The sequence below is a fragment of the Parasteatoda tepidariorum genome, chromosome 4 (genome assembly GCF_982258835.1).
Source record: "Parasteatoda tepidariorum strain Cologne lab strain chromosome 4, Ptep-v5.0, whole genome shotgun sequence".
Lineage (NCBI taxonomy): Eukaryota > Metazoa > Arthropoda > Arachnida > Araneae > Theridiidae > Parasteatoda > Parasteatoda tepidariorum.
In genome coordinates this window covers 106,933,335-106,955,625 of record NC_141758.1, presented here as the reverse complement: position 1 = coordinate 106,955,625, position 22,291 = coordinate 106,933,335, and the positions used below count along the sequence as shown (strand labels likewise).

The 22,291-nt window shown below is 30.1% G+C and overlaps 3 protein-coding genes across 6 annotated transcripts in view; 1 reads left to right on the top strand and 2 right to left on the bottom strand.

Moving 5' to 3' along the window:
- Nucleotides 1-14,787, bottom strand: part of LOC107453226 (choline/ethanolaminephosphotransferase 1) — a 35,662-nt gene extending 20,875 nt beyond the window's left edge. For all 3 annotated transcript variants that reach the window (XM_087161883.1, XM_016069958.4, XM_016069960.4), the window contains exons 1-4: nucleotides 14,312-14,787; nucleotides 5,520-5,667; nucleotides 4,270-4,411; nucleotides 2,126-2,210 (exon numbers count right to left, since the gene is read on the bottom strand). In XM_087161883.1, the coding sequence (XP_087018009.1) occupies nucleotides 2,126-2,210; nucleotides 4,270-4,411; nucleotides 5,520-5,667; nucleotides 14,312-14,545 (609 nt within the window). In that variant the 5' untranslated portion in view covers nucleotides 14,546-14,787. The remainder of the gene's footprint in view (nucleotides 1-2,125; nucleotides 2,211-4,269; nucleotides 4,412-5,519; nucleotides 5,668-14,311) is intronic.
- LOC147812530 (uncharacterized) lies at nucleotides 8,257-13,168 on the bottom strand. Its single transcript, XM_087160425.1, has 3 exons — nucleotides 12,028-13,168; nucleotides 11,615-11,928; nucleotides 8,257-11,017 (listed from the first exon to the last, which is right to left on the bottom strand). The coding sequence occupies exons 1-3, from the start codon at nucleotides 13,087-13,089 to the stop codon at nucleotides 8,257-8,259; spliced, it is 4,137 nt and encodes a 1,378-aa protein (XP_087016551.1). The 5' UTR covers nucleotides 13,090-13,168.
- Nucleotides 14,788-14,981: 194 nt separating the features above from the next.
- LOC107453220 (tyrosine-protein phosphatase non-receptor type 5) overlaps nucleotides 14,982-22,291 on the top strand; it is a 29,497-nt gene continuing 22,187 nt past the window's right edge. The window contains exons 1-4 of one of the 2 annotated variants that reach the window (XM_043051601.3): nucleotides 14,982-15,262; nucleotides 17,060-17,259; nucleotides 19,758-19,871; nucleotides 21,827-21,994. In XM_043051601.3, coding sequence (XP_042907535.1) covers nucleotides 15,205-15,262; nucleotides 17,060-17,259; nucleotides 19,758-19,871; nucleotides 21,827-21,994 — 540 coding nt within the window. In that variant the 5' untranslated portion in view covers nucleotides 14,982-15,204. The remainder of the gene's footprint in view (nucleotides 15,263-17,059; nucleotides 17,260-19,757; nucleotides 19,872-21,826; nucleotides 21,995-22,291) is intronic. The other variant, XM_071182825.2, reaches the window with a different exon arrangement.

Genomic DNA, 22,291 nt, shown 5'->3' with positions numbered 1-22,291 from the left:
TGTGTTCGATTCATTTGGTCATACTATTGCACAGTTAGTTTCCTTTATTGTCAGAATTCAAACAATAATAAAAGAACATAATTATTTGACAATCAGAACATTGTTTGCAAACATAAGAAACTATATTTTAAAAATTAACAAGTTTATGACTATTATTTTTTTTCCTTTTTTTTTTGTTTTTTTTTTTTGGAAAAAGTTAAAATATTCTACTAACAAGCATTTAGACAGTAATGAATGCATTCTGTTTTGAGCTCCAAATATAGTTTGATTCATAAAAATCAAAATGTTAAATTTATAAAGTAAGGCTGAATAGCTGGAAAAAAAATCATTTTTCAAATTTTAACTGTATTTTTATTTATTTACTTTCTAATTTTTTATTGGAAATTTACTTGGTACTTTTGTGTTCCTTTTTTACTCTTCTTAAGAAGGGAATAATTTAGAATATTTGCCCAATTACTTTAATTTATAATTTTAACAACAATATCTAAATTGTGATTACTTTTTTTTGTCACTCTTTATTTAAAGAATGTTTGGTAAAAAATAAAATTTGAGTATAAAAAAAGTTTCACTTCATGTAAAAAAAATAAATGAATAAATAAACAACTTTTACGTATTATAGAATTTGCAGTTTCAGTTTTAATTAATAATATATTTTGCTTAAATATAGGTGATAAAAAGAACAAAAATAAAACTTCTACCAGAGCAAGAAAGCAATTTAAATTTTACTGGGCTGTTGAAATGGAAAGTTTTATTGGTAGCAGGCACATAAAAAAGAAAATTATGCATCATTTAAAAAAGGCTGAAGTCAAAAATTAGCCATTTCTATACCATAAACAATCTAGATGAAATATACAAATTATAATGTAAAATAAACCATGTCATATTTTTAAATTATTATAGAGCAAACAGAATGTAGAGCAATGGTCATATAGATTACAGAAAATTTACAGAGCAATGCTTATGAAAAAAATATAGCTTAAAATTTAAAAAAAAATATATGTTTTTTTCAGTTAATTGCTATCATTGTCTCAGTACACAAAAACACATAGAATCCTGGTGTCAAATTATTATGTATATGTTTACAAAATGTGGTATTACTTAAATATAAAAATGTAAGTAATAGAAAGATTTTTTTTCAATGACAAAGTAAAATGTTACGAAAACTTTTAATATTTCATCAAAATATTAGATATAATTGATTTTTCTAAAAAATGTTAATTTAATTTTTGATTAAACATTATTTAAAATGTTAACCTATATTTACTTATTAATTATCGATTCATAAAAAAATTAAATATTATGTGTTCTTTAAAGTGCTTAAATATTAACATTTTAACAGTATTAACATTTTCCTATACAATTACAATTTAAAACTGTCACCAATTTTTTATTTTTTGATTTTGAAGCTTTTTCCTTGATTTGAATATTTAAACGTATGATTAAAATTTTCAAAATTAAGTTAATTAACTATAAGATGAATTTTTCTTAATTGCCTCAAGCAAAAGTTAACGTTTTAAGAAAATCATCAGGGATAAAAGAGTGAGACAATTTGGTTAAAAAATATTGTGTCTAGAGGTAAGAATAGTTGTTGAGCATGAAAAACAAAAAAGAGATTAGTTAAAGATATGAAATATCTATTAACAAAAGTTGGAAATAAAAAAAAAATATTTAAAAAGCAAAAGAATCAGAAAATTATATTTAAATTAATTAGGGGTGGAGAAAAACCATGCGCTATTACATTAGTATTGATGGTAGAAAAGTTTTATACAGATGAATAAGCATGATTGGAATTAGAGAAAAGTTATCACAGTTCAGCATATTGCTTTAGGAAACACAACATTCAATTTTGACAACAAAAAAAATATTAATTATTAATTAAAGTAATAAAATCAAACATCATAATAATTAATTGGATTACATAAGACACACAAATGAGAAGAACGAAAAAAAATCATTAATAAAGAAACAAAAACTATGAATAAAAATTTCAAGAAAATTACATGACACTTTCATTTTTTTTAAAAAAGTTTTAGTTTAAAATTATGTAGCATCATAAACAGCATTAATAAAATTTTAATAAGATAATAACATTATTTTAAACTTAAGATTTAATCAGGATACTTACATGAATAGACCAAATATGTGGCCCAAAAATCGCTGATATAATATGTATTAGCATAACAGTATATTGTGCTTCTGTGACATCAAACCTAAAGAAAAATATAATTTTCAGAATTAGCAATATATGTGTGTGGGTGTCTACATACATAAGGAGCCAAATGTTTATATGTATGTGTGAATGCTTAATTAATTCTGGTAATAGGTACAAACTGAAATGAAAAAATAAGTTTTGAACTAATAAGCTAAATTAATTGAGATAAAGTGCTTCTTCACCCAGAAAAAAATCACATTATTATTATTCACATCAATAATGTTTAATTAGTTTTAGTAATGGGTACTATAGTTACTGCTACAGATATAGTGCGGCTTTGAGGAGAACTCCTACAGACTGAATGTCTGGGGCTGTCTGTTGCTATGGTAACAAGCGAGAACACATTTCTCATGGGGGTGAAATGGAGGAAAGAAGGTGGTGATTGGTTTACTCACGATGACATACGCTAAAATAAAGATAAAACTATTCACCCCACACCCCTATTCGAAGTGACCTTTCCTCGTAACCATAGTACCTGCCATAACGCAAGACGGGTGTCTGGAGGAGTTCTCCTGAAAGCCGCACTATAGGTTCTTATTAGCAGAGCAAACATTCTGACAAAATATTGCTGTGATTCTGATACAGGAGTATTGATATTTCCTCAATATTTTCTAGAGTTTATCTTAGGTTCCAACATTTTGCTAAAACATTAATCGAAATCAGGAAAAACACATGTATCACAATTTTATGTCTCCTCCACTCTAGTTGAACATGAATTAGCAAGCAGACATAGAAGCTGACATACTAAAAAGAATTCATGTTATACCACGTTCTGCCCCCTCTTCACGCCGCATTCAAAACGAATGAATTGATAAACAGATGCAGTTGCAATACTTGACCTTGAGTCATGATTCTGTTTCCTTGGCTGTCACAATGTTCAAAGGGGGAACAGCAGAAATGATAGAAGGTTTTTAAAAAAATTAGAAAAAGTAAGAAATAGGAAATAACAGGAAAAAAGGAAGGGTGCTGAAATAATAGAAGGTCTGTGGTCCTTGCACAGTTCTTATAACGGCAATACCAGAAGTACGAAAATAGAGTCAATAATCCTTAAACAATTTAAAATTTTATTTTGAAAATTAAGAATGTAAATAATTTAAAATTACAAAAATAATGGAAAAACAAATTTTTTCACAAGGATAGTTAAACACCTGCATAATTTAATTCTCTTTTTTTTTAAAAAAAAAAAGCAAAACTTCAAATGCTTTTTTAGTCCAAAAACATTATGTACACGCTATGGGTATTTAGTTCATTGTCTTGCAGTTAAGACAAATTGAAAAAGCTCTAATTATGCTAAGAAAATATTAATTATAATCAATTGACATAAAAACTAAAAATCATTTAAGTCTTCGAAAACCAGGGGGGGGGGGAATGAAGCTTAAACATTAGAAAAGGTTGTCTTTTCCCCAAATTTAGATTATGTTGAATATTGAAATAAAATTTATTTGATAATATCGTAGTACCTAGATTATATTTATCATACCTGCCAACATTGGTGAAATAAAATAACCGAGATTTTGCTAACTATATTTTGTAGGCTATGAGTAAAGTTTTGATACATCATGCATAATTATGTAAGTCAAAAAGAGAAATTCAAAACTGAAAATAATATAAGCACTTACATTTACCAAGGTAAAAAATATGTATATATATATTAATCTAAAGAAGATTTTTTTAAACCATTATTTATAATTACTTAAACTATAAAATACTCAACATACTGCAGTACTGGCAATATTTTTGCCATCTATGGATATTATAATGATATACATAAATTTCTTCAACAAATATGGTAAAATTTGAGAATATACAGGTAAACAGGAGTTAGTAATAAAATACAGGAGTCTTCGCTAAAAAACAGGAGACTTGGCGGGTATGTATTTATCAATAAAATTGCAAATTTTAAAAACTGAACATGTAGGTTAAAATAAAGCCTGAAATGCAATAATAAATTTAAGTTTGGAGACAGAAATACAAAACCAGCAACAACAAAAAATTATAACATAATAACTATATAAATATAAAATCTGATTTCTTTTAAAGGAAAATATTTCAATTACCTTCCAAAACGAAGAGTACCCGTTACATATGTCTGCCAGTGAGCGATGTAAAACAGTGTGATAGCTGTAAAAGACTGAAAGAACATCCACGAAGGATAAGACCCCAATTGAACTGCTACACATACTCCAAGAGATACAAAAACTAAAAAAAGTTAAAAACCGTAAAATTACAAATACATAAATTATATTACTTAAACACAGAAAACTCATTGAACAATATTAACTGGAACTTTGAACTTTAATAAATTTTGTTAAATTTGAAGTTTAATAAATTTTGTTAGTTAGTTACACATGCTCATTTTTCCTTTTTTTGTAAGCAACTTATATTTTCCATTCATTATAAATGACAAAAATATTTGAAATTTGGATTTTTTATTTTATTATTTTTTTTTTTTAATAATAGAATTTAAATCAAATGAATCAAACAGTGATTACTAAATAGGTTTGTGTTGTCCTAATACAATTTAAATTGTTCTAATAGAAACATTTGGATTTCAAAAAATTGCTTGCATTTATTGCAAAAAAAAAAAAAAAAAAAAAAAAAACTACTAAATTACACTACAACAACTACTTATGTTGTTGTTTTTTTTTAATTTTCATAGTTCTTTTGAAACAATAAATTCTTCAATTTTTTTTTAATTTCAGCAACTTGTTTTGAATCAATTATGTTAATAAAATACGTAATGCCCACAAAGAAGAGGGGTTATGAAAAATTTTTACAAAACCATTAGATAAATATAAGGCAAAGTTTTTTAACACTTACAAGTTTTTAGATTAAATTGTCTAATCTTTTTAAATCAAAATCCTGTGCCATTTTTAAATTTGCAATAATATGTGAAAAATTAAGGTTACTAGTAGTGATATTAGAGCCGGTCAACCTTAGGTGTGAAGTAAAGTTAGAAAGTTTGAAAGAGGGCATCAGATTATTTTTGAAGTTTTTTAAGGTGTTGCGAGTCTTTTTTATTTAATTTCCTTACATGTTGAAAATTATTTATTGTAGACTCCTTACATGTTGACTGATTACATGTTGAAAAATATTTATTGTAAATCTTTTCAGAAATTTTAAATACCAGAAAAGATACCCATGATTTTGCACAATGCAGTACTATTACAATGTCCACACCTGGCTTACCGAACCGAATAGTTCATTAATCAAGTAATGCATAATTTCGGAGGAGGTTTTGTCCCCCAAACCCTACCCAAAAGTATGCCATTGACCCTGATACAAAGCCAAGATAAATTATCTATACCTGTTGATAGTGAATCACAACCATGATCAAAGAGTTCACCTAGAGGACTACTAGTTCCTGTTCTTCTTGCTTGCTTTCCATCACATGCATCTAACAACTGATAAACAAAAAGACCTACAGCACACAACACAAAACCCCAACGTGGTGCCTATTTAAGAAAATAAAAACATGTTATACTTTTAAAAATTGAAATATATATTTTAAAAAAATCTGCGTTAAAATTCAAACACATCAATTAATGCATAAGGTAAAATACAGGAACCAAAAGTTATTCAGGACAACATTCTTCAAAACTTTTTATAATTAGTGATGTAAAAAAATTTTACATACAAAATATTCCTCAAAGATACCTATAATTTGAATACAAACATTAACTTCAAAAATAGAAGAAGTTGAAATAAATTTAAGATTGCTACGAAAAGAATAAGTAATCTAAGTTTTTTCTTTTTTTTTTGGTACTATCTTATACTAAACATTTTTTTGTTGTGCATATTGTGAGCCCAGGAAAGAAACCTTTATGTAGGGCCCTCCTCTATTTCGATCGCTATTTTTAGGTTGCCAAAACTGTTATACTCTGCATCTTTATATTTATAGATTTTAAATTAAAAAAACAGGGTAAAGAAAGAGTTGAAGCAATAAAATAAGTGAAAAAAATACAAAGGCAAATAATTTTTCATCTTTTTTTCTGCAGAATTATATTCTAAAGATACTTTTCTTGTTCATTGGAAAGAAATACTCCAGATTTTTCTGTTCTCATTTCCAAATTAAAAAAATTCGCCAATGACTGGCTTGCTTCAGTTAGAATTTTAAATTGATAAGATAAGAAAAAAAATAACAAAAATTCTGAAATCACAGAAATTTAAAAGGTAATTCACGGTGTTTTAAATTTCATTTATTGAAAGAACACCATAGTTTTTAAAGAACATGATAAAAGCTTCTTATATTTTAATAAAATATGACTGTGAGGGGGTTTTGTTACAAATTCAGATATTCGACACATCAGGGGGGGGGGGAGGAAAAAATTCTATTTTAAAAATTAGATTTTTCATAAACCAAAATTCACGACTTTCCATGATTTTTTTAAAAAATAGTTAAAATCATGACAAATTTTGTTCAGTACCAATCATTTAATACTAAAAGCTTACCTAAATAATTTACCTCGATTATTAATTTTTTCTATGAAATTACAAAGATTATAATAATAGATTACTAAAATCAAAATAACTTATTTTAACTTTTCATTAACTGGACTAATATTAAATTTTTTACTTAAAAATAATACAAATAAATCTCTTTAAAGTTGTTTTTATAGGAAGCATTTTCTTAGGCAAATTTTTGAGTCCAGCATCTTTCAAAGCATCATTAGTCAACATTTGAAAGGCAGGCAGAGCTGCCTAGACTTTTTTCATGCATTTTCGTTTTATTCTAGAGTTTTGAGACATTGGTTACTTTCAACAGTCATTGACTAGGTTCTCGTTACTACTCTCACTCTCTTATGTCATCAGGCTTTGTGTGAGGGTACATCTTCTTTACTTGTGGATGTCAATTCCTTTTTGTTAGAGAGTTTGTTTTGTTTAATAGGGAAGTCTTTTGGAATTTGAATTTAGCATATGCATCCTAATAAAATTCAATCTTGATAATGTAAATATCTGTAACAGGGTGCATAGCCAAACTATTCAACAAAAAATAAGCACCTTTTAAGCACTTTTCAAGAACTCAAAAATGTTTTTAAGCACTTTAAAACAATATCATAACTAGGCAAGGTTGGAAAGTTTTTGACAATGGACGTTTTTTTTTTTAATCTTGTGTTAATGTGAACTGTGTCTTTTTGCATAATTCGTAGCGAAAATCAAGATAGTAAAGGAAAAATCTCATTTTGAAAAAGAGAAAATTAAGCACTTTTTAAAAACACCCAATAAAAAAAGCACCTTTAATGGCCTTTAAAAAACAAAAATAAGCACCTTTAAGCACTTTTTAAAAACGCTATGCACCCTGTGTAACCTTTCTGCTTTGGGGAGATTTCCGTAATGTGTTCTATGACAGAACAATCGCAAAGTCTTGGTAACTTTCGGACAGTGGCCCGCTAGAAACTAAACATCACAGAAAGCAGGGGTCTGTCAAGGGTAAATTTACTACCGTTTAGCAGTATTTTCACAAATTCAATTATAGGAAAAACGGTAGTTTCACAAAATACTTTTAACATATTTTCAAGTTTTTTTTTAAGTATTTTTGAAAATATTTTCTTAATTTACCATATTTTTGTATCGGGTTTTTAATATTTTTTTTAAAGTTTATAAATTATGTCTAAATTTTCACAAAATAGGTGTTGTGTCACAACAACCAGAAATAAGACGTGAGTTGTACCAAACAATTTATTTAAACATTCACACGAAAAATCACAAAATATTACCCAAAGAAATATCTCTTCTTCGAAAAAACTCTCTTTTCAACTACACAACAAAAGAACATCACTTCTCGTGTGTGTCTATCAAGCAACATCATTTTAGCATTACCTCTCGAGGAATTGATGCTTTTAGCTCAGTTGTCACACACTGTTACGTTACAGTCTAACTCCTCCCTTCCACAGAGTTTTCTTTGCAAAAGTAGGAAATGGCAAAAAAACTTACATAAAATTTTGTCAAAACTGATTTATATGGGCTGACATAAAACTGTTTTGTTTATCTGTAAATAGGAAAATAAAAGTTAACAACAGGCTCAACTTGATGTGCCCAAATGACTAAGTTAGTCGGCTCAAACTATCAGCATTGATATGCATAGTTCCAGGTTTATGTATAACGTCGAAGTTCAAATGCTGCAAGGATAAGGCCCATCGTAATAGTCGGGAATTGATTCCAGTGTTTTGTTTAAGCCATACTAAAGGATTATGATCTGTTTGAATTATAAATTTGTGAGGACCATCTATATAGCACTTTAACTTCTTGACAGCAAATATAATTGCCAAACATTCTTTTTCTACGGTACTGTACCTACTTTCAGCTTCACTGAATTTTCTACTTAAATATAGTATGGGATGTTCTTCTCCTCTATCATTGATTTGCGATAATACTACACCCATTCCAAGGTTTGAGGCATCACACTGTACTATAAAGGGTTTATCAAAATCAGGACTGTACAGAACGGGGCTCTCAGATAACTTCAATTTCAGGGTTATGAAAGCCTTTTGACATTCGTCATTCCAAAGTATAGACTCCTTCTTAGATTTTCCTTTCAATAAATCCGTTATTGGGCTTGAGATTAAGGAAAACTCTGGAATATATTTACGATAATATCCAGCAAGTCCCAAGAAAGCCCGCACTTCACTCTTGGTTTTTGGTACAGGGAAGTCTTCAACAGTTTTTACCTTGAGTTCTCCTGGACTTCTTTGTCCTTGTCCCACTTGATGGCCTAGATATTTTACATAGAATTGTGCAAATTTACATTTAGATGGCTTAATCTTTAAATTGGCGTCTTGAATTCTTTCCAATGCGGTGTTGAGATGAATAATATGTTCATCCCAAGTGTTCGAGAAAATGGCGACGTCATCGAGGTATGGAAGAGCGTAATTTTCACATCCTTTTAGTATTTCGGCCATTAGTTTACTAAAATAAAAAGGTGCATTCTTTAATCCAAAAGCCATTCTTAGTGGTCTAAAGGATCCAAAAGAAGTAACAAATGCAGCATATCGTTGAGCTCTTTTACTCAAAGGCAGCTGCCAATATCCTCTGGTCATATCGATTAAGCTTATATACTTAGCTTTGGACACTTGCTCTACTCTTTCTTCAATATTTGGTAAAGGATAGTATTGGCTACGAGTAATTTGATTCAAACGTCGATAATCTATACATGGCCTAGGATCTTTTCCTGGAGCTTCAACTAATATTAATGGTGACGCGAAATCAGATTCACCTGGTTCAATGATCTTAGCCTTCAGCATTTTCTCCACTTCTTCTTTCAATATTTTAGTTTGACGAGGAGATATACGATAGGGTTTTGTATATATTGGCTTTTCGGTTTCTAATTCTAGATCAAATTCTACTAAATGAGTACAACCAGGGTCAGTTGAAAACAAATCAATGTATTTATCCAGTAGAAGTTTCAATTCGCTTATTTGGTGATCATCCAGTCGGGTTTCTACTTCACTATCCTGCAATAATTTTTTAACCTTCTCCTCATTTTCAAAATTAACCGGTTCCATCGAATAGTGCAAATCCAAAGCACTTGGAGTCATCAGTTGAACTAAATTAACGGTTTCAGGTCTTTGGAAATAAGGCTTTAGCATATTAACGTGATACACGTGAGTCGTATCTTTTTCCAAAGTTTGAACCACATAATTTGTTTCAGATAGTTTTTTCACCACTTTCATTGGACCAATCCATTGCACTGATAATTTATTAGGTCTTGTAGGTGCTATAACTAAAACAGCGTCGCCCATTTTAAAATCTCGCCTAATGGCTTTCTTATCATACCAAATTTTTTGTTTCTGTTTGGCATCTTCCATGTTCTGAATTGCAAGTTCCTGGCTTCTTCGCATTCTATTTAAAAGGGAGAAAACATACTCCGTGACCGTATTTTCAGAATCAATTTTATCAGATAATTTTTCATAAATTAATGTCATGGGCGTTCGAAGATTTTTTCCATGCACTAGTTCAGCTGGAGTAAATCCGGTACTATCATGTACCACAGACCTTAAAGCAAAAAGCACATGAGGTAAATGTTGCTCCCAATTCGTTCCAGACTCTAAGCATAGGACGCGTAAAATTCTTTTCATAGTCCTATGAAAGCGTTCAACCGGATTACTTTGTGGGTGCTGCACAGAGCTATGTAATACTCTGATTCCAAATTTTTCCAAGAATTCTGTTGTAAGAGCGCTGACAAAAGACGTTCCTTGATCACATTGTAACTCTCTAGGGAAGCCCATTCTACTAAAAATTAACAATAATGCCTCCACCACTCTAGGTGAGCTAATGTCTGTTACTGGGATGGCATCCGGATATTTAGAAGACAAACAAATTGCAGTAATAAGATATCTATTTCCTGAATCTGTGATAGGGAGAGGCCCACATGCATCGACATTTATTTTAGTGAATATCTCTGGAATAACGGGCACTAACTTTAAAGGAGCTTTCCTTTTATCTTGAGATTTTCCAACCCGTTGGCACAAATCACATGTTTTAACGAAGTCTTCAATATCTCGGTAACAATTTGGCCAATAAAAGTTTTTTGCCATCGCATCCTTCGTTTTGGTAGCTCCTAGATGAGATACAACATTTTCATGACAGAGGTTCATCAGCTGAAACCTAAATTTTTCTGGTACCATTAATAGCCTCCTTTTTTCACCACTTCTATCTTTCTTCATAAAATATAAAATTTCATTATAAATCTCGTACTTATTCTGTGACAAAGGAGAGTCACGAATCTTTTCAAAAATAATTTTAAACTCTTCACTTTCTCTTTGGGATTCTTGGAAATTTTGTGGCGAAATACAGTACAGAACCCGTTATCCGGAAATCAGAAAACCGGAAAACCAAAAAACCGGAACGAAATTCGATAAATTTTCCAAGCAATTTTTAAAAAAAAAATTTTTTTCCTCATAGGATTTTAGGATTTTTCTTTCTTTTTTGAAAGATGTTTACCTTACCATCATTTCAGAAATAATCATTAGTGTATTACCTCATTGTTTTTTCTTATTTTTAAGATTATTTCCAAATATTTTTTTTTTTTTAGTTGGGTTTAACACTAAAAAAACGGCTTTTTGTAGCGATTCAGAAAACCGGAAAAATCAGTTATCCGGAATAGCGATAGTCCCGATTGTTCCGGATAATCGGTTCTCTACTGTATTTAACAGTTCGATACCAATAAATTCTTTATTACAAGGTAATATCTTTTCAGTGAGTAAGTCATCGCTTTTCGCCGTTTGATCAGAAGTAACGATGTGTTCATTGGAATCGTCTATACCGAGCTGTACATTATCTTTATTTTCTACTTCCCTCCTTTCATTCATTTTTTCTTGTTTTCGAGTCATTACAGCACTTATCATTGGGACTTCAAACGAATTTTCCAATAGAGCAGCCGTTTTGTTACCCAATAAATAATACCCTTGATCAAGAGAATCACCTAATACAGCTGCCTTAGTAACCACTTTTCCTAACTTACAGTTTAATTCAACTACGGCTAATGGGAAACAAAATGATTCTTCCTGTATTGGAGTTTTTATCCAAACAAATTCACCCGTGTACATTTCAGGTTTCACAAATCTCCTAGGAATTAAATCCAAGGTTGCGCCAGTGTCTCGTAGTATTGAAATGCCAACGCCATTTACCACGCCAATGCTCGTATATGGTGTCATTATATCAGGAAACCTTGGTTCCGAAACGTGAAGCGAAGCCACAGTTTCTGAATTTGTTTTCACCTTGGGACATTGAGGGCGTAGATGATCATAAGAACCACATTCAAAGCATCTAAGCTGTCTTCTTCTTTCAAATTCTCTTTCGCGAACATTTTCTTTAACATTATTTTTCTGCCAAGTCAACTTTTCTTTAGTTCTGGTATCACTTTGGTTCAGAGATCGCCAAGAATCATTTTGGTTACTTCGATTATAAGGCACAGACTTTTCCTTGAAACTGTTTTTTAAACTTTCATAGTCGTCCAATTTTCCGGCTAATTTGGAATAAGAATTCAATTCCATCCAATCTTCAAGAAAATGATCTCTTATGTCATTTGGTACATGACGTTTCATTTGCTCGGTAACCATCAAACTCTTAAGATCATCGAAAGTGGTAATTTTTGCTTCAGAAACCCATTCGCTAAAATAGCAATTTAATTCTTGTGCAAAATTTCGCCAAGATTTTTCAGGTGATTTAAAATGTCGATAAAAATTTTGTTTGATTTCCTCTGCATTAAGCTTATATTGTTTAAGAATCAATTCTTTTACAAAGTCGTAGTTATTGGCATCATTAGGGGACTCTCTCGCCAACATATTTGAAATGTCGGATGGTACTACGCTCAATAGGTAAGGCACCCATTCATCTTTAGGAATTTGTGCAATTTCTGCTCGACGTTCAAAATTTATCAGATACAACGACATTTCATCTTTACCTTCATTAAATTTTGGTGTTATTTGTAAAATCTGTATTTTATGATTTGTTTCACCTGATACCGGTCTGTTTTGGTGCTGAATTTGAGAATTTGCTTCTAATTCGAGTTTACGCAATTCCAATTGATGTTGCCGTTCAAGTTCTTCTCGCCGCTCTTGTCTTTCAAGTTCTTCTCGCCGTTCTTGTCTTTCAAGTTCTTCTCGCCGTTCTTGTCTTTCTCTTTCAAGTTCTTCTCGCCGTTCTTGTTTTTCTCTTTCAAGTTCTTCTCGCCGTTCTTGTTTTTCAAGTTCTTCTCGCCTAATTCTCTCCTCCGTTATACGAGTCAAACAGATCTTTACATCCTCAGCCTCATAATGTTGACTAGTTTGAATTATTTTTTTAATTTCACAAACATTTGCTTGAGGTGGAACAGATTCACCTAATTCGTCGGCCAATTCTATCAAATCCACTTTTTTCGCTTTATTAAGAAAAGCCATAATTTACAACTGATAAAAAACTAAATATACAATCACTGACTACCTTAAATCAACTACTCTTACTATATCCCGCCGCTGCCACCAGAGAAATTCTGTTGTGTCACAACAACCAGAAATAAGACGTGAGTTGTACCAAACAATTTATTTAAACATTCACACGAAAAATCACAAAATATTACCCAAAGAAATATCTCTTCTTCGAAAAAACTCTCTTTTCAACTACACAACAAAAGAACATCACTTCTCGTGTGTGTCTATCAAGCAACATCATTTTAGCATTACCTCTCGAGGAATTGATGCTTTTAGCTCAGTTGTCACACACTGTTACGTTACATAGGTATCTCTCAAAAAAACCTAGACAGACCCCTGGAAAGGGACCAACTCTAAAGGTATAACTCGTAACCATCCCCTGGCAAACATCTACATGTTTTTTTTAAAAACCTTTTGCAAGTTTAAAATCTATGTGGCACCTTGGCGAAAGTAGTTGGCGCAACACATCACGATACGGAAATATCCCCTTTGTTTTTACAGCAAAAGCATTTTCAATATTTCTAATGCTTATAATAGCATCCAGAATCATTCTTGATTTTTCAGTTGTGACAATTCTTTTATTAGCAGAGAAACCTCTTTCCACTGATGCCAATCCATTGGAAAATGTAAGAACGGCTTTGTTAAAAACTGATAGATGACTGTATTTCGTGAACATCCTTATTATCTTCTAATTCGAAAAATTTGGGCTAAAAATAATCAATTTGTTCAGAGAAATATCTCCTTCATTTGAAAGATTCTACTCATCTGAAACTTTATCAACAGAATCTTCAATTATTACTAGAGGCATCATATTGTTATGACAGGCGGTGTAGATGTTACATAATACTGCCTGTTAATTTATCCGTATCGTGATCGGTGGCAGAATGATCGCCAAGTTTTGGAAACTTCCGGGCAGTGTCCCGCGAGAAACTTTATAAAAAAAAAACATCACAGAAAGGGACCAACTCGAAAGGTATAACTCGTAGCCACCCCCGGGCAAACATCTACATATTTTTTTTTCAACTTGCGTGGTACCAAATAGTTTAAAATCTATTTAGCACCTTGGAGCGGCATATCACGATACGGAAATATCCCTAATTATTATTTCATTTATACACATTAATGATCTTAGCCATCAGAAAAAAAAAAGTTTCTTTAGGATAAAGATTAAACAAACTTAAATATAACTCACCTCTTTCAGACCATCGGGACTATAGCATATTAGTATTAGAGATGTTAGAATATTGATTAAAAGTCCGGCAATAGTCATTAAATTCGGTGCCAGCCATAATGGAAGCTTTAAAACAGCCCAATTCCAGAAAGGTTGAACTATAGGATCAAGCAACGTACGGCCACAAGAATTATACCGATGATCACTCAATCGTTTTAATTGAAAAGGTGTGAGTATATCTTTAGTCAAAAACATTATGTTAACCAATGAAAAGGGAATTAATTGTCAATCAGCAGTAAATTAAATTTGACAAATGAACATTATTAATATAAGAGACGAAGTTCCCGAAAAATACAAATAATACGCAAATAGGAAATTTACACAAAAAAAATTTAAAGGAAAATCTCTTTATTTTCAAAACTTTAATTAAAACAACTTTTCACATAAAGTGAAATCTCCAAAACGACGTTTGTATACAAAATGATTGTTGCCATTTCTATCAGCGGTTAACAAAAATTTTTTTTTATAACACTGGATATTTTTCCCAAAAAAAATTAAATTATCAAAATAATTAAAAAATATTACCCACATAAAATTTATTTCAATGCATAGAACAGCTCAAAATGTTTGATTATTTAACGTGAATAATCGATAAAAAATATTAATTTCAATATCGATACGCTTTAAATCTAAATCTTAATTTAATGAATTTTGGCGTTAGACAGAAAACTTTTGTTTACATAATAATAATGTTACAATGTTACTTATTATTAAAAAGCTTCGATCAAAAAGATAAATCTTAATGTTGTAAAGTAAAGTTTATCTTCTAAGATGCTCAAAAATTCTAAATCTATGTTTACATTTAATAAACTCTAATATATATTTGTTTACCGGAACTAGTATAAACTATTAAAATGACTTTAGTTCTATGTTTTGGAGGAATGATTTCCTTATTGTTTCTTGGATTTGTCGGTAAGCTCATAATTAATAAAAATAATTCTTTAGTGAACTTGAGTCTTTTGTGAATTCACTTTTAACTCTTTCTTCTGATCCTACAGTTACTGAAATATATATATACATCCTTTTGCTCATCCTGTAGGATGCAATCTATGTTTCATTTCTCAAATTTGGTTCACTACATTGGGTTTGTCATTTTAATGTACCTAAAATCACTTCTAGTTGTGCAATTTAAACTGAAATATTTGATTCAGAGTTTCACAATAATTTTTGGATTGCAAGCCACGGAAACATAATTGTATAGCACTGTAATCATAAAACTAGCTAGAATATTTAGATTCTATTTGAAAGTTACATGAATAACTAATAATAATGCTGATTGCAGATAATAAAACATGTAAATCTAAATAATTCTTCCTACAAGGTTAAAAGTGACTAATTTACAGGCATGGCTAGAAAAACAAAAGTAGACAATTAAAATTTTCTTTATTTTTCTGTATGTTTAAAATAACAATAAGAAATTAATGTTACTTACAAATTAGTTAATGGGTAATTTCGCATTATTTATGTTTTAGATACGGGGATATTTCCGTATCGTGATCTGTCGCGCCAACTACAATCGCCAATTTGCCAAACAGATTTTAAACTTGCAATTTTTAAAAAAAAAAAAAAACGTGTAGACGCTCGCCCGGGAGTGTCTATGAGTTATACCTTTCTAGTTGGTCCCTTTTTGTGATGTTTTTTTCAGTTTCTCGCGGGCCACTGCCCAAAAGTTTCCAAGACTTGCCGATTATTCTGCTACAGATCACGATATGGAAATCTCTCCTTAGATACAGGAGATTGCACAGCCAAATTTTCAGGCTTTTTTTTCAATTTGAAAGTACAAATAAAAATCATATAAATTATTTTTGTGTTCTTTACCCCTACAACTGCATAATTCTGAAATTTCTTTGGGGAGATATCCGTATTGGGATCTGTGGCAGGATAATCGCCAAGTCTTGGCAACTTCAGGGCAGCGGCAGAGAGAAATTTAAAGAAAAATTACAGAAGTGGACCAACTTGAAAGGTATAACTCATAGCCACCCCCTAGAAAACATGGGGAGATTTCCGTATACTGATCTCCGACAAAATAATCGCCAAGTCATGGAAACTTCCGGGCAGAGGCCCGCAAGAAACTAAAAATCAAAAAACATCACATAAAGGTACCAACTTGAAAGGTATAACTCCTAACCACCCCCGGGCGAACATCTACATATTTTATTAACAAAAAAATTTCAAGTTTAAAATCTATGTGGCACCTTGGCGATTAAAGCTGGCACGACAGATCACGATACGGAAACATCCCCATTTCCTTTTAAATGAGCCAATGGATTTTCTTTTTAAAGAAATAAATAAAATATTATTATATAAGAGATATGAAAAAAAATTCAGAACAAACTTCGCAAGTGTGGAAAGAATTCTGAATTTTATAAATTATTTTCGTAATCAACTTTACGATAAGGTACTGAAATATACATTTACTAAATAAACTTTTCAAATAATATTTATAATTGTATAAATAAGTGGAAGTTAATTTTTTTATGTACTAGACAGGACTATTTGTTACATACGGGACTTCAGATTTGAAATTAAAGTATTACTGAGCATAAAATGGTAATTTAATTGTTTGGAATCTCTTTTTTCAAGCATATTAGAAAACTCTTTGTCACTGTATTTATGAGACACTGCTTCTGTTTGTTTTCTTTACATATTTTTATACTTTGGTTTAAGTCAATTAAAAGAAATAATCTAGCAATGAATTTCTATTTTTAGAAACAATTCCAAAGATGTCTGGAGAAGAGCCGATAGAGAATGAACTCCTTATTGATTATCCAAAAGCTGATAAGAAATTGAAAATTCATTTCAAAGGACATTATGATCCTGAGTTAATCAAAGCACTACAGCGTTCCCCTCAGCTTGTATCACCTGACCTCATAGACAAAATTATACCTGATCATAACAAGATAATTTTTGTAAGTTCTGCTGTTTCTTTTTTCCACTTTTTCTTTAAAAAGTCACTTTATTGTATTTATTTTATAATATTTTATTAGCTGAACAAGGGTCTGTCCAGGACAAATTTACTACCGTTTAGTGGTACCTTCACAAATTCAACTTTAGAAAAACGGTAGTTTCACAAAATCCTTTATAAAAAGCAAGTTCTAAGTTCCCCGCTTCTTAAAATTGTGTTTTTTGTATCCCCATAAAAAACTACAAATCCCAGAGTTTTTTAAAATGAAACATCGAGGTTCTCTCTATATAAACTATACAGGAAATCAAAATTCGAACATCATTCTAAACATTCAATCGTTATCCTTATCATTATTGTAAATTTATTCTCACTGGCCTTTATTTTGTATGAAATTTTTTTTTCCTTATGAAAATTTTTTCTGTATGACCTTGTCGAAAATAATGAAAGTTCTCATAATGAAAATAACTTTCAGTTCTAGTTCTTCTAAATGTAAGTTGAAATTTTAACTATGGACGATGGATTTTTAAATTTGGATACAATTTTAAGCTCGAAAATTTTACAATAGCAAAATTATTTTTTAATATATGGGGAAATTTACCAGTCATAAATGATTTTTATTTGTATTGATAATTTTTCATTTTACCATATTTTGGTTTTGATTTTTAATGTAACTTTTAATTTTCACAAATTATGTGTAAATTTTCACAATATAGGTACCTCTCAAAAAAACCTGGACAGACCCTTGCTGAAATAATAATGCTTGCAATTTTTCAAGATGTTTGATGAGAATATTCTCAAAAAAAAAAAAAAAAAAAAAATTCTTAGAGAGCAAAAATATTTTGAGAATATTCTTGTGTTGCTTGAAATTAGAATAATACTTGAGAAAATTCTCTTGTCTTATAGTAGACAAAATAGATTATTGGTAGTTTTTATATAAGTATTTTCTTTAAACCGTGATTCTAACAATTTTTTAACTGAACATGTGATTTTGATTTTTTATATTTCTTCTGAAACAAGAGCACCAAGAATATCTTAAGGTTTCAAGTTTCTAAAGTAATCTTTATTTAAAAAAATGAGAAAGAAATGTAAACTTTGTTGAGCAAAAGCTGATAAAATTCTTAATAAAGAAGGTTTTTCTAACAAAATTTAATATAGTTAAAAAATATCATTTTTATGCTATGAAGATGAAATTTCATTTTCTCTAGTACATTCATTGTTATCTTCATTTATTCTGTGATTAATAGCTGAATATGATGGTGTAATTCTTTACAATAAATACAAATTCTAAATTAAGAATAATGTCTCAAAAGGCATAATTTATGATTAAATTGTGCTTTAGAATTATTTTTATGACAAAATTAGGGTTTCAGAATTACTTTTGAGAACAATTTTGTATAATACTTGAAGAATGTTTGTTTCATTTTAATTATTGAGCAATTACTACTAGTTTGTATTTATTAATTATGCTTGTTCCCAATGCATTTTTTTAAAAATCTTTGAGATATTAATTCTTATACAATAATTACCTATTTGAAAGTTTTGGAGAACAATTTTCAAAAAAAGTTTCTCTTTAAATCATTTTATCTGATAAAAAATTTTATTGTAGCAATTTCATCTGATAAAAAATCTTAAATATTAATAATTTTTAAAAAATTTGATAAAATTTATTTAGTGTTTATATTTTACAAATATTATTGATGTAATTTTAAATTTTAGAAATATTAATTTATTTCTAAAATACTGATATTTATATTGACTAGGAGGCTATTCTCCTTGAAGAATATTCCCAAGAATATTGTCGAGAAATAAATAGTGTTAATTACATTAGCTAGGAGACTATTCTCCTTGATAAGAATATTTCCAAGAATATTCTCAAAAAACAAATGGCAAAAGTTTTGCATCTCTATGCAACTGAAATGCAGGACTTTCTTATTTAATTTTTTTAACTAAGAAACTGTACTTTTTCTTAAAAAATTTCCATTGAAAATCTCAAGCAAATTAAAAAACACAAACAATGAACATTATTATTATTTTTTAGAATTTATATTGTTGCTTTAATATTGTGGATGTCAACAACAAGGTGTTTACTCTAAAAATCTTATAAATGAGAATTTTTTTATTTATTTATTTATTTCTATTGAAAGTCTTAAATTAGAACACACAAACAATAAACTTTTTTTTTTCTTTGAAAAACTTTTCAATTTCACAACTAAGTATAAAATTGCATTTCTTTTTTTCCTTGATGCAGCAAATCTTTGATCAGTCCTAATTAAAAGCCTTAATTTTTCCAATATAATTCTTCTCAATGTACTTTGTTGTGTTTTATGAATGTACTTAATAATATAAATGGAAAGATAGGTAGAAAATTCATAAATTAAAAAAAAAGCTTTTAGTAAAAAGTCCTGGGTTTTAAGGATGCATACATTTCAAATCCTAGCAGAATCACAGCTTGTATGTTTTATTGTTTAAATACCTGATTTGGTTTTTTCTGTACATTTTAAGGTTATACAACTTAGGGAGCCACTAACACATTTGGAAGTTATTCATGATATTACAGAAGCTGTTGCAAAACATCTGAATTTAAATTTGGATGATGTTAAAATTTCTAAATATGAGGTATGCTATTCAGTACTGAAAATAATAGTGTATGGTGTTTATCATTTAAAGAATTATTGTTTTTAAAATTATTACCTAGTAATAATTATAAGTAATAATAATTTTCATAAAATAAAATTTTAACTAATACAGTAGAGTATGTTTTCCATTTTTCACTGCATACAAGAACCTGTTATAAGCTAATAAAATATCCCACCCAGTTCTTCATCCCATTTAACGCCACAGATTTCTTCTTGGAAGCACAAGATTCTTCCTTGCTTTTGCAATTTTCCTCTTTACCTCATTTACCTTTTTTTTTTTTCGTATTTATTAAAGATTCCAGTGGCAGGAACACGGCGACATGGTCACGGACATGAAATCCCCTTGCAGACAGCTTTTGTCTGTGCTAATAAAACTATCTTTAAAAATGTCTGCAACCTTCAGGCACATTCTTTCTGCGGCCTGTTCTGATGACATCACGGAACGCAGCACAGTGGAATCCGCTCGAAGATCTGACAAGAACATATATTGCTCTACTCGCAAATAACACTGCATCAATGTGACGTTCCTTTTGTTGCAAAAGGGAACGGATGAATCCAGCTTTGCAAGCTTCTTCACTGTCCTCGTGACCCTTTTATTTCTCTGCCCTGTTCACATACTTTCCCTTCCTCCATTCTTGCTTCCTCTGCATTGCTTTCTTTTTCTGTGTGCTTGCTAAGAGATTAAATCATTGCGTGGAAAACAAACAATGTGCTAGACTGTCATCACGAAATAAGATTGTATATGGTGTGTGTGGATGTAAATTAATTAAAAGAAGAAGAAAAAAAACTGAGCACACATTTTATGGGGCACACCCTCATCAAGATATTCATCAGATCCAAGCTTGTGTTAAAAATGGTCTGCAAGTCATATTAAAATATACAAAACATTCTGTGGAGTAGCAAACAAATTCTGAAGTTGATGGTGAGTAGCAGAACCAGGAAAATCTGTCCGTCGAAGATCAAAGAACAAACATTTGCTCTGACAGTAAAAAGAACAATTATGATGAAGATGGAAGCCAGAATGTAACGGAAGCCGGAAAGCAGATTGCCTGGATGATCATGTTTTTTTTTAATGTGAAGTTTAGTTTGTAAATATGCTTCATCCATTTGTGTATGTAACCTTTTTTTTTAAGGAAGATACTCTAAACACATTACAACCTCATATTATCTACAAATTTTTTTTTTGTTTAAAGTTAGTACATCTAAAGCAGTATGTTGATAATTTTGGGCTAGGATAACATGGTGCATAGCATTTTTAAAAAGTGCTTAAATTTACTTATTTTCGTTTTTTGGAGGCCTAAAGATGCTTTTTTTATTAGGTGTTTTTAAAAAGTGCTTAACTTTCCCTTTTCTAAAATGAATTCTTTTTCTTTACCTTGTCAATTTTCACCATGTATTATGCAAAACCATGCTTTTCACATTGTTCTATTCAACGTTTTCACAATTCATTCAACCTCAATCTATTTCCGCATATTGTTGGTCCATAGCGTATGCAATCATTTTACAGGCTTGATGAAATACTTGCGAGTCCACATGTGTAAATAGTGAGCTGGGTTTGGTGAGATTCATGCACTCTCATGTGCAACTCTGCTGCATTTTGCAAGAAATTCTCAATTTCAGGCTTCATTTTCCACCCCCTGAAATCGAACCGAAAAATCTCTTGATCATTTACTTAATGGCTATTATAATCAAGAAAAAGAGTTCCTTGTCAAAAACTAGTTATTTTTATCATGATCATGTAAAATCTTTGAAAATTATTTTGCATTTTGTTAATGTATATTGTGCTTAAAAATATTTTTTTAGTGCTTAAAACATGCTTATTTTTTGTTGAAAGATTTGGCTATGCACCCTAGAAAATTACTTTATTAATTGCTGACTAAATATTGAAGTATAAAATTGTATTACTTTGTAATTATGATTTTGTGTTCTTTTCAGCCTCAATCAGGAGTCATCAAAATGTTTTTCCTGTACAGAACTAAACACGACAACGACACAGAAATTGGGAAATTAAAACCAGCCTCTGAGATGCTGGGACATTTTGTTAAGAAGAGATTGCAAAATGCTGGTGGTGCCATCAAAATATTGGATATTCATGATGGCAGTGTAAGCTTCATTTCATTTTTAAAATTCAGTGCAAGGTCTACTCTCTATTACAAAATATCCTCTTAAGTTGAAAAATTCTTTAAGATTGCTGCAGCTGTTTTAAGCCCTTGAAATAATTAGTTTTTTACATCCTATTTGTTTTAATCTTTTTCTTGCATGGGTTTGCAAATATTTAAAAAATCTTCCATTAAAAAAAAAAATCCTCTTTTCTTTCTTTTTTTCAGGTATGGGCAAAGGCATGATAATAACTGTCTCCTCTTCAACATGAACAAAATATTTTTTGTGTGCTTCTAACTT

Bases quoted from the DNA above. Each gene is read 5' to 3' on its own strand.
- LOC147812530 (XM_087160425.1), bottom strand. From the start codon at position 13,089: ATGGCTTTTCTTAATAAAGCGAAAAAAGTGGATTTGATAGAATTGGCC. The intron at 11,929-12,027 runs GTTAAAGAAAAT...CAATGTCCCAAG, and splicing joins TGACTTGGCAGAAAAATAAT to GTGAAAACAAATTCAGAAAC. The intron at 11,018-11,614 runs GTATTATTTATT...GATTTCCGGATA, and splicing joins GGTGATTCTCTTGATCAAGG to ACGGGTTCTGTACTGTATTT.